The sequence below is a fragment of the Eptesicus fuscus genome, chromosome 16 (assembly GCF_027574615.1).
Source record: "Eptesicus fuscus isolate TK198812 chromosome 16, DD_ASM_mEF_20220401, whole genome shotgun sequence".
Classification (NCBI taxonomy): Eukaryota; Metazoa; Chordata; class Mammalia; order Chiroptera; family Vespertilionidae; genus Eptesicus; species Eptesicus fuscus.
Genome location: NC_072488.1, coordinates 27,254,243 through 27,267,298, shown reverse-complemented (window position 1 = coordinate 27,267,298; position 13,056 = coordinate 27,254,243). Strand labels below are relative to the sequence as shown.

Genomic DNA, 13,056 nt, shown 5'->3' with positions numbered 1-13,056 from the left:
CCCCCATGATGGATGGCTTGCCTTCCATATTTCCCAATTCTAGGCTTAACACGATTCCTTCTAATGGGCTCAGTGGGGAAGCTGTCTCATCTTTCACCTCAGCTATTGCACTTTCACCAGAAAGAATGTGATCTTTCTCCAACAAAAGAAAATTGAGACAGCAATAGCTTCCTGACAGGAATATAAAAACGATCACCCGAAGTGAGTAGACCCAGTTTTACAATCAGGAAAACTGTGCACTGCCTCCTTACCCAGAATGACCTGGACCCTTGCAATTTCATCCAGGTACACCATGCAAGTCCAGAGCAGGTAAAAGGGGACGGAAAAGAGAACTGACCTAACAATTTTAGAAATAGACCCTAAAGCCTAAACAAGAGTTATTCTTTCCAAGATAATAAGCCTTGCTTTCAATTATTACCAAAGAGTGGTCTCAGGTGATTGATTTCACGAGACCTAAAAAATCATCATCAAATTTTGAAAGAGGAAGAGGAATAATTCACTCCATTCATAGGTACCAGAGAGCACCGATCTGTAAAGATAGAATGTTTCGCAGATAAACAGAAACAAGCTCCATACGCAGCATGACAATTAATGGCCATTGGCCACCTGACTTCGCAGGGCCTCGTGCATGAGAGGAAAGTCCCTGAATACAGTGACCCCTGTGGGGATAATGTCCTTCATGGCCCTGTCACAACGGACTGAGCCATGGCGTGCAGTACATATTGCAGAATTGTCTACTCGTTGGAGCAGCTGGTGATTCAATACCTTTTGTGTGGCAGACACAGGGAAAATAATTGGACCATCACTGTTTTTTCCATAGCAGTTTCACATTGATTGTCCTACCTGGTCTGCTCCTCACAAAGACGCGGGGAGGTAAATAATGTATGGCCCTTATGTTTCTGATGAAAACATGATAGCAGAGGATAATGAGTTGCTATGGGTCAACTCAGCAAGTTAGCTGCTGTGCCTAGAATAGAACCTAATGTCTGATATGCTTCCTACCCCTGGTTTTCCTAAGATTCTGCGGGAATGCAAACTTCTTTTACTGGAAAGAAAGGGCAGATCGATGGCAGGAGGTACAAGGGCGTGTGGCTGGAAGGGGTACAACTGGAAAGATGCTTAGAAAAGAGGCCTAAAGTGCTCAATTCTACAGGAAAGGATAAAATTGGGAATATTAACAAATCATTCTGCAGTCAGAAATGCAGATGTATTGAATGTCTAAAACTAGAACAGACATACCCAAGTTGGAATTTCCGCTGTGCCATTTATGAAGCCTAGATAATATAATCTCTCTAAGACTCATTTCCCTTTCCTATAAGGGAATGAGAACACTTATATCACAGTGTTGTTATTAAGATTAGATTAGATGACTTGTATGAAATGCACAGAGCCTACCATATAATAATAATTCCATAAAGGTAACAATTGTTAACTAAATAAAATAAGAAAATATATTTAAGCCTTACACTGAGTCAGAAGTTATAATAGCCATGTTGAGTATCACTTGACAATTAAATCATGTGAAAATATATCTACTAAGGATAAATCCTTGCAATATTTGGGAGGAAGTTAAGAGAGTTTTGATAATCCAATATATTTAAGTAAGTTAACCCCAAGGTATTGTGAAATCTTTCCTGGTGCTCTTCAAAAGTCTGACTTTACTTATAAATTATGAGAGGGGTGGGAGGTGACTATTGTTACTTCTGTCAGATAATTGGAAGAAATGCTGCATTATTCACGTGTGTGTGTGCACGCCCGCACACATACACTCTCCTATTAACCTAGCTATAATCATAGTGCTGCCACTTTTGTCTTCCTATAATCAGGTTCCCCAAAATTCCTGGTTTAATATTTGAGTATTCCTTTGAATTCATCCTCTGGATTTGTGTAAAGATTGATTGTTAAGCTTTCTATATGTAAAAATGTGAAATGCATCTTAAAAGTGATTTCTGGGTGCATATATTTTGGGTATTTTAGTCAATGAGTTTCCAGCAAAAGAAGCTATTTTGCTATGGAAGAGTTTAGTGGCATGGGAATGAGTAATGGAGAGTGTCTTCTACATTTCAAAATATAGCTCTTCTCCCATTTTCTAAAATGTAATACATTTTGATGAAAAACACACAAGACTCTGCAGGCTCCCTAACTTTGAAACGGATTTTCTCAATTATTGCCTATATGGTTTTCCTCCTGCTTGACAATTATGGAAAGTTTGACCTGACTGATGATGCCCTTTTCAAATTTATCCCTCTAAGCTCAGCAGGAATAAGAAGTACCCTAGAAACTTCAGCTACTCTGCTGAATTTGAGAAAAGAGTTCCAAGTTAGTTCCCAACTATTTGTGGTGCTGTGAGTGTCAGATGATGTTGATGTAACTAAGACACTGAATGACTCAAACTGAAGGCTACTAACTTGGCTGACTTTAAATTAAAAAAAAAAAAGATGAAATATTGCCATTCACAACACCCTGGATGGATTTTGAGAGTATCATGCTAAATGATTAAGTCAGACAAAGGACAAGAACCATATGATATAACTTACACATGGGAAATGAAACAGAAAGCAAGAACAAACCAAACAAATGAACTCATAGACACAGACAACAGTATGGTGGTTACTAGAGGGGAAGGGAGGGCGGGGGGAGAAGATAAAGAGGGTAAAGGTGTTCAAATATATGATGACAAAAGAGAATAGACTTTGGGTGGTGAGCACACAATGCAATATACAGAAGAGGTATTATATAATTGTACACCTGAAACTTGTACAGAATTATAACAAATGTTACCCTAATAACTTTAATTAAAAACTGACTTATTGCAATTAAGCTCATATTACTTGGAGACATAGGGAAATAAATACAGATATGATATTTGTATTGATGCACATTCATCTCAATTCACCTAAGCACAGAAAAGGTGATTTCTGATTTAATTATATAAATGTCATATTTAATTTCTTTCACTGAAGATATTTAGGAGGTGGGAGGTAGGAAAGTATTGCGTTAAACATCCTATATAATAAAAGGGTAGTGTGCAAATTGTCCCCTTGACCAGGAGTCGGTCAGGGGGTGGGGCCAGTCAGAGGAAGGGAGGGAGGACCCAGCTGGCAGCCGGAAGCCAATAAGGACCCTACCAGTGCATGAATTTCGTGAACTGGACCTCTAGTATTCTATAAAGAGATATACAATGTTGATGCCAGTTTCTGGCCCAGTTGCTTATTACTATAACTAAAACCTTGAAACCAAAGTTCTTTCACACTTTCTTAATGGTTACATTCACCTCAGGCTATCCCTGAAAATTTATAAACTTACAAAAATCTCTTCCTCAAATCCAGTGGTTCTCAACCTTTCTAATGCCGCGACCCTTTAATACAGTTCCTCATGTTGTGGTGACCCCCAACCATAAAATTATTTTCTTTGCTACTTCATAACTGTAATTTTGCTACTGTTATGAATCGTAATGTAAATATCTGTGTTTTCTGATGGTCTTAGGCGACCCTGCTAGCAGTTCTCAACCTGTGGGTCGCAATAGGTTGGGTCTTCTTTTCCAATTGGCTGTGTGTATTTTTGTCCATTTTCCTAGTGGGTTATCTTTTTTTGTATCGACTGATGCATACTCTTTGTATCTTAGAGATATGTATCTTTTATATGGACAGCAGTATTTCTCCTCTCCTTTCTCTTTTGCATTTTTACTTTTTTAGTGATACCTTTATTTCACATAAAATTGTTATTATTTATGGAGTCAAATGTGATCTCGGTTTGTATGATTTCATTGCATAGCCTATGATCTGTGTGTTAAGTTTCATGTCTACCTTCAAATTTTTTTTTCCTCATTCTCCTACAAAACTTACAATGCTGTAGCCACTCTGGCTTTTGTTTAGTTTCTGAAAAGCAAACTCTTTCCCTCCTCGAGGTCATTCCACATGCTATTCCTTCTCATTAGAAGTCTATTCTATGCACTTTTCACTTGACTACTCTCCACTCATTTTCCATGTCTCGGCATAAATGTCACAAACCCAGAAAGGTCTTCCCGACACCTCACTCTAAAGCAGAGATCTTTGTTCTGCTCCTGCATGATACCTACCATTTTTCTTCATCACACATATTCCAGCTATTGCTTTAAGTTGAGCTGTTTGATTCTTTGTTGTATATCTATTTTCCTCATTATATGTCAAGGTCCATGAGGGTAGATGTCAAGTGTGTTTGGTTAATCTACTTCACATACAGTAGCTAGTGCAATACCTGGAACATACCTACTGCTCACTATGTATTTATTAACAGAAAGAATGAGGAGACTTAGAGAAAAATTCATAAAAGACAGGGCTTTAAGCTGGGTCATGAGGAGTTGGTAGTATTCAGTCAGGCAGGAGAAAAAAGATCATGGGAGCTGGGCAGAATTTCCATTGTATATGGAGGAGACTAGGGGATACAAATAAAATTGAAATTGCCACTTATTTTGGGATAAGTGGAAGACAAATTTGAATAGATCATTGTAGGCAGACTTTGGAGGACCTTAAGAATAGTAGTCACACTGGTACTTTAGTAAACACCCTGACCCTTTCAAGGGTTCTAATAAAATCTAATGGGCACCATGACCATGCAAAAAGTTTAAGAAGCCTGTAGATAACTAAGCTGTGGACACATAGTTTACACAAAGTATGGAGTAATTGAAGAATAGTCTCTGAAAATCTCATGACCCTATGGCTTCCTCTGGAGATGATGGATATGTGTGTTCCTCTACTAGTTTCAATGTGCCCAAAGTCACCCAAGGTGTGTGTGTCCATTGCATTTTCTGTCTATGTGGTGCCATTTGAGGTAGCAGCCTGCCCTACTTGGTGCACTCTGTCCTCTAGGCACAGGATGAGTTTTTCTGTGTCTAGCATGCAATATCTACATTTCCAGTGAAGATAATGCTCCTCTCAATCCCACAGTGGTGGCCTCTGTACTTCCCTTCAAACATGTGTCTATGGTGGCTTTGAAAGTAACAGAGGGAAATATTAGACCCAGCAGCCCTGGAGGTAGTAAGGGCTTATTGATTTCCAAGTTCTTTCTGAATCTGCAGTTCATTGGAAGGGCTAAGATGTTTCAGACATGTCCTCTCTCAAGCCTTTTGTTCTGTCTGCAGGAGGGAACTTCAGAATGTTCAGGGCATGGGTGGAGTTGGCATAAAGAGAGGGATTTGACTGCATTCATCACCTCTCATAAAGCCATAGTGTGTGTCAATATCAGTGCATGCCATAAAAAACATTGCTTACCTGATTTCTTGCAACTGTGGTAATGGTGATATTTGTGCATGCCATATAAATATTTACCTACCTTCTCTCTTGCAACTGTGATATTTAAACACGTGTTCTTGTAAGGGGTTGCATCGGAGTTTCTTCGGACCCAGGTTGTACTGAAGCACTAAAATGGAAAGAAGAAGAATAAACTTTATTTTCTGGAGAAAAAACTATACTAATCTCAATTCACAACACCCCAGGAGCCTACAATTCCAATTTTCTTTTCACAGTATTAATAAAACTGGATACTGGAAAAGTCAAATCTTTCCCCATAAATCTGAAACCATTTTGAAGGCTAGGCTAGAATTATAATAACTTCCACATCTATTAAAACATAGTACAGAACTCTGGTCTAATGAGATCATTTTAGGCAGCTCCTTTTCCTACATGGAATAAAGACAGAAATTTTAAATTGATTACTTTTAATTTAATATTTGATAAAGACTACTGAAAGACTCTTAGTGAAAAAATTAAATAAATGCATCTTACCAATAGTTTTTAAAAAAGGATTATTGTAAGACAGGCTATCTAACAATTCCAGGTAGCAGAATGGCATATATATATATGCCATTCTGCTACCTGGAATTGTTTTATTTATATATATATATATATATATATATATATATATATATATAGAGAGAGAGAGAGAGAGAGAGAGAGAGAGAGAGAGAGAGAGAATTATTTCTTAAGATTGGCGGTCTCTTACAATTTTTTTTTTTTTGTTAAAGCTCAAAAGCTATATTTTCATTGACATCAGTATCTAGTGAAACTCTAGCTTCATTCTTGATATGACAAGGTCATGGTTGATGACATACCTATATACTAACAGTCTATATTGAAGAAATAAAATCAGCAATAAAAATTGCCTGGAAACTACAGTCTCGCCCTACAAAGCTAACTTTGGAAACAACATAAATATAATAAGATTACAGTGAAAGAACAGCTCATCCAAGTATACAAAGTAGTTTCATAAAAATGACAATTTGAGTGATAAAAAGAGCATCTTGTGGCATGGTTATTGCTTTGGTGAACTCATCAATGGAAATATAAGGTCCCACAATCATCCACCAAACCCTCATTCTATGTGACAGGAGTTAGGACTTTAAGCATCATTTCTCATGCAGTGTTACAAAAACATAAACCAAGAGCAATTATATTTTAATAGCAATTTTCGATTGCTATGTTTCCAATCTCAGAAAGAACAGCTAAAGTGTGCCAAATGCTTTCTATTGCAAAGTGAAACCTCTATGGAGAGATTCATTAATGTTCAAAAATTTACCTTTCATAATGCATAGTTATTTTAGAACTTCAGTTGAGAATCATTTTGCTAAGTAAATGTGGGCTTTATACTCCAGGTTTGGTTAAGACTAGAAACAATTAAATAGTGACAAAGCCATAAATAGAGGCTCTAGTAAAGCTTAATGGTTTAATGTGCTGCTCATATCCCCATCTGCATAATAAATGGTTATTTTTTTTACTTGATATTATTCCTTCTGATAAAGCATATAATTTTATTCTCTAAACAAATTTAGGAAGTTAAATTTTAAAGGAAAGTACGCCAGTATAAAACACAAAGCCCATGTCTAGTGAACAACCAATCACATTGAGATGTTTTGGACAGTAAGGACTATTTTATATTATGCTTTGAAATTAGGAACTTGGCACTAAGTTTTGTCACTCATTCAACACCTTGCTGAGGAATGCACTTACCCCAGAGGCAAAAAGTGCTGACCCCTACTGGCCTGACCTTCATTTACCTGAGAATGGGCAGGGACACACCCACTATACACTCTGAAAGCCACCTTCAAGGATAAGTCTTGAGCTGGGAGAGAATCACACAGAAGAGGTAGAGAGGGGGACTGAGTAGGAGGAATAGAGAGCAGCATAGGTTTGATGACAGAGGAGCTGGGAAGAAATGAGACCTGTCACAAATAATTCTCTGCACTACAGCCTACTGTGTCTCTCAAACATGTTTGTCTTGTGATGTTTGTTAACTGGACCTAAATTAGTTTCTACTTGGGGAAATGTTCTTTCACAGATACAGTGTCAGGGACTGTCAAAAAGAAAGAAAGAACATCAATTAGGACAATTTCTTTTCCTGTCGCGGTAGCTTAAAATAATTATCTCAGCAAATTTAAGGATAAGTTAAAATTTTAAACATTTTAACATTTTTATGCAAAGCAACAAATACACTAAGGCACTGGGATATATCTTTTGCACCATGAACTATTATATGATATGAATAAACTGGTTTTAGGGTTTAATGTGGAGATATGTTAATAACTATCCTAACACTGGGAAGGCTATGCCTACCTGTGTAATCCCAATATTAATTAGACAAGAAAATTCATAGAGCTAGCATAGAGGATTCTTAATAAACCTGGGCCAAAGCAGACCATGTGAAAAACTTCTAGAAACCATCAGGATCTTGCCAAATATTTGAGAGAGAGAGAGACAGAATTAAAAATCATTTTCATCTGCCCTTTAAGATAATGCCATCGGGTCCCACGAGTCCCAGGGATATCTCCACAGCCTTTTGGCTGAAAAGTGGCTTATGTGAAAGAGGTTAAATTCCTGTGACAGCTCTCTGCCCTTGTCAGTACAATGAATACCTTCTGACTCACTTAAGCAAAAATGCCGGCAAAACTCAAGTCTTCATATTGCCATTAAGGAATGCATATGTGCTTTCCCCACATGTAATAGACCTAGCAGTGTACACACCACCCCAGTGGATTCAGGGGTATGTGGTGTTGGGCGTTCTTCTGTAAAACAGGGAAAAGGCAGAATTATGTGGGAAACCTTTAGTAAGTAAAAGCCCCTATGGTGACAGTGTTCACGTAAATTGTAAGTCAGGATTTCACTATATGAATAGAACTATTAAAATTAGAAAATATAAATGGAGCTAAATGCTTAGAATATATCTACTTTTTTTTTTAATTGCTAGTGCCTTGAACTTTAACCAAAACATGTGTGCCACCACCACCACTGCAGCCTTGAATACTTGCCTATTTCCAGTCACACTGAGTAGTACCTAAGTGCCTGCCCATCATCAGTCCTACTGAAGTTTTCCAGTGACCTGGGCTCCTTTTGCCTCTGGGCCTGATATAACGAGTTGGCTACATTAGCTTGGTGTTACTTACAAATCAGTCCACTTTTGACCATTCAAGGCTTATTACTACTTTGCATGTACGCCATTCTTTTAGCTTCCCTCCATCATCTTTTACCTGTTTTTTAAATGTTCTCATCACATGTTGGGACAAAGAAAAGGTGACAGAGTAAAAGTAAATTGTAGTTCCTTTATTTTTTAACACTACTAGGAAAAAGATGTAGATTGCTTTAATTATCTAAAATACGTTGATTTAGTTTATTATGGAGTTTAAAGGGAATGCAAAATTTACAAGCCCATCTATGATAATACAAGCATAATATGCTAATTAGATCGGATGTCCTTCCAGACAAAGCCTCAGCGGGTGGGGGCTGGAGCAGAGGACCCCCGGCGGTGGCAGGGGCAGGTGGGGGGGCCAAGGCCCTTACACAAATTTTGTGCATTGGGCCCCTAGTGAAGTGTAAGAATTGTGTATGGATTTTTCTAATTAAATTCTTTTTCACATTGTCATAAATGGTTAAAAGATGACTGCATTTCTTTTTTACGTAAAATTTTAACCAAATTATATAAGAAGGCATTTAGCTTTTTGAGTCATTTATACTATTCTCTACATTTAAATTAATGAAATTTCCTCATGTACTTTTCAGTGATCATCAAAATAAACCAATAATGACGATCAATACACGAAGCCACATTTATAATTCAGTAATATATGTGAATTTCTCTAGCCTTTTATTGCACATCTAGGAGAGATATCCCATTAACACTTTAGTGGGCTAGCTGGGCCTTTATTTACTATTATTAATACTTATAAACTTAGCATAAAAGTCAAGAAAAATATCACTTACCCTTCAGATTTGAATAAAGGTTATTGAATAATCAATTAGATAAAAAGCAACTGCATATTCCAAATAGTCCTATAAAAATACCTGTGGTAAGTATTAATTTTTTAGTTTTGATCAGGAGAAAAGGGATAAAATTCCTTCATTGGGTTTGGTGTTTTTTTTAATAAATATTCTAAATATTGTGTTTTTCAAATAATCTATGTATACATGGGTTACAGAGCTATTTTTAGGCCTATATGTGACTTAATCATCATTTTGTCTGGAATTGCTAAAAACACAAGTATTTCCCTTAAATATGAGGTCCTTATCAAATGGCTATGTGGCAAAATTGAAGCATTTGAGGCTTTTCTTAGGTCTTTGCAATCATATTCTAGTTTTAACATCAAATGGATGGTATGCTGCTTATACTGTCATTGTGAAAACATATTAAAAGTATTTAAACAGATAAATTAAGAATAAAATTCTTGAATAAGATAGTTCACCAAATTCCTAATTGGGGAAAACATATATATATATATGATTTTATCTCCACTCTCCCCATCCCTTTCTGACAAATAGAATGAGATAATTATGAAAATGTGTTGAAAATGAAAGCATCCCACCTGGTGAGGAGAAAAGACTTAGGTAACACTTAATAAGTAAAGATCCAGGTCTTGTGACACCCAGGCAAAAGAATACTCCTCCAAATGAGCAGGTAGAAAGTTGTCCTTTAGTGAACATTAGCAGCTGAGCTAATTGGAGAGTTTGGCCAAGATGACTGTATTTGAAAGAGAAAGTGTGGCCTTTGGTTTGTCAGGTGGTGACAGAGCTCCTGCAGTAGGTTCTGTTCTTCTGGGGAGGAAATTAATTTCCTGTAATCAAATGCTGTGGATTACAGTCTTTGTCTCCTCCGCCTTGGCCACAGAAGCAATGCCGAGGCTTATTCAGCAACATTACCTGGTGTTTTGTAAAGCAGGCAGTGACATACTCAACAAAGAAATGTTTTGCCTGCTGCATTTTGTCGCTCAGAATACAGCCTATTGCTGCTTTGAGACTGAAAGCTATGACTTTGTAAGTGACTATATTTGCAAGGCTTTGTTCGGAGAAGGAAAGAAAAATGACAGCAAGAAATTCACATGCGGACAGCAGAAATCTTGGTGACGTCTGAAAATGAAATTATAAAGCAGTCCAGGGTTACAGTTGGTAAAGCAATCCCAGGAATAGGAACTTTTGTAGAAATATTTTTTAAAAAATAATTACTACGTAATATTGAACAGTAGTGATATAAAAGTGCGATCCTAGTCTTCTTGAGTTATTCAATTTCTGGTGTGTGTACACATTCACATGCATATGTATTTGATATATATGCAATCTGGTGACGATTTAAATTCATTCTGCATAACTTACAAAGTTTTGAAAAATTAACCCATTACATCTGTAAAGTAATGATTTTTTTAAGACAAGGGAGAGGGTGAAGATTCAGAAAAAGAAAATTTCATACAGAAAAATGACCTAGGGTCAGAGAGAAGTGGGATGGAATCGTCACTCTCTATAGTTCATAGGCTTTAAAATTCTTGCAACAAATTTTTAAGTATCATGTAAAAGAAAAGAGTCGCCGAAACCGGTTTGGCTCAGTGGATAGAGCGTCGGCCTGCGGACTGGAAGGTCCCAGGTTCGATTCCGGTCAAGGGCATATACCTTGGTTGCGGGCACATCCCCAGTAGGGGGTGTGCAGGAGGCAGCTGGTCGATGTTACTCTCTCATCGACGTTTCTAGCTCTCTATCCCTCTCCCTTCCTGTAAAAATCAATAAAATATATTAAAAAAGAAAAGAGTCACCTTCACCTCCCCTGACCTGTAAGCCAAATCGCAGGATGTTTTCTCCCCATCCCTAGTCACCGTCAGCGGCTGATGAGGCCTTGGGAAGACAGTGTGGCACCCAAAAACCCATTTCCTGACCAAAGGAAGAGCTTCCTTACTCCTTATCCTTTGGAAAGATTAAAGAGGGTTTTACCAGTTGAATGAAACAGGGCTAGCCAGTCCTTTATTTATTGTCATCTATTAGGTACCAAGTTTTGACTCAAAACCAATAAGGATAGTCTATAAAACTGAGGGGGAAAAAATAATTTCTTACTTTAACCTCCCAAATTGGGTTTTGGTGATCACTCAACTGCAACCAATGAATGAATTCCCATCCATACATACAAATAAACCTCCAACAGAAAAGGGAATTAATTTTGTTTTAGTTTGTCAAGTTGTGACTAAAATCATACTTTTACAAGCAGGTATTTAGATTACTCAAAATGTCTGAGTTGTTTTATTGTTCAATACTATATTTAAAACTATAGGAGGCAATAGGATTGCATAAGTAGTCCTAAATTTAGCTATCCTGATTCAGAGTCTAGAGTTAGCTCTAAGGGTTCTATCTTAACATCAATTTGATTCTGAAATTGATGCCCTCTAATATTACAAGGTAGGGTCATTAGGATTTTATTTTCCATGCTGGGTTTATGGTTTTTCACCTAACACATCAACGTGGCCCTTCCGAGGTACATGGAGCTTATTTGGGGCTGCACTTACAAGATCTTGTTAACAAAATTGATCTGTGAGAAAGAAAAGATGGCAACAAATCTCTCTCCGAGGGCTTTGATTATTGTCCCCAGTTTTGTAGTGACCCTGAGGCACGGGGTTTCCACACTTCGCAGCAGTCTACTTTTCCTAAAGCAGTAGGTGCTATCCCATTAGTCATGGAAATAGAAGGGAACTGTTAGCATTCAAGGAACTCGATAATCACTTTGTGTGTGTGTTTTGTTTTTTTCTCCCCTCTTTCCTATAGCCAACCCAACCCGGGCAGGCGGCAGAGAGCCATACCCAGGCTCCGCAGAAGTGATCCGGGAGTCCAGCAGCACCACGGGCATGGTGGTAGGCATAGTGGCCGCCGCCGCCCTGTGCATCCTCATCCTCCTCTATGCCATGTACAAGTACAGGAACCGGGATGAAGGCTCATACCACGTGGACGAGAGTCGAAACTACATTAGTAACTCAGCGCAGTCCAATGGGGCTGTTGTAAAGGAGAAACAACCCAGCAGTGCGAAAAGCGCCAACAAAAATAAGAAGAACAAGGATAAAGAGTATTACGTCTGATTCCAAGATCTTAAAAGGACCCTTGTATAGAAATAGTCTTCATTTTATCTGAGACATAATATAAACTTATTTACTTTCCTTTTTATGAAGCACATACAAAAGAAGACAGGGAATGCAATCAGGAAGGAAAGACTGTTTTTAAAAAATAAAAAAAAAACACACACAAGTATCTCATGCTCTTGTTTCTCCAAAAAAGAAAAATAAATAAAAAATTTAAAAACAGGGGCCAATAAATTCCCTAACATCCACAGTGTTTTCATTTACTCTGCCTGTCTTTATGTTGCTGGAACATTTCTAAAAGACAGTGATGACCGCACGCATTCATAAAGCAAAGGAGTATTACAACATCAAGGCACAACACAAAACACAACACACACAAAAGAAGCTACCTATGATCCTGGATTTAGCCAAAGTGCTAGCGCTTTCCCGAGAAGTCAGATAGTCCTATTGCCAGAGAAGACTGTGGCATTTTGAGTGACTCGACCTGCAAATCCGTAAGAATTTGCTGCCTGGCGCAAATGGAGCAGTGGTTGGAATTTACACTTGAAACAAAGTGCTGGCTTTTTTGAAGACTTGTGTAGGAACACATTCAAAAAGCCCCTTTATGATTGTGAGAGGGAAAAAAAAAAAGTATGGAGGCCTTATTTTCAACATTGTGAAATATAAGGCACATCTTCACACTAAAATTTCAGAACAAAAACAAGAGGGCA

The 13,056-nt window shown here is 37.7% G+C and overlaps 1 protein-coding gene across 21 annotated transcripts in view; it reads left to right on the top strand.

The window, feature by feature from the left end:
* NRXN1 (neurexin 1) overlaps nucleotides 1-12,442 on the top strand; it is a 999,171-nt gene extending 986,729 nt beyond the window's left edge. For all 21 annotated transcript variants that reach the window (XM_028139955.2, XM_028139954.2, XM_028139952.2 and 18 more), the window contains one exon: nucleotides 12,039-12,442. In XM_028139955.2, the coding sequence (XP_027995756.1) occupies nucleotides 12,039-12,346 (308 nt within the window). In that variant the 3' untranslated portion in view covers nucleotides 12,347-12,442. The remainder of the gene's footprint in view (nucleotides 1-12,038) is intronic.
* Nucleotides 12,443-13,056: the final 614 nt, after the last annotated feature.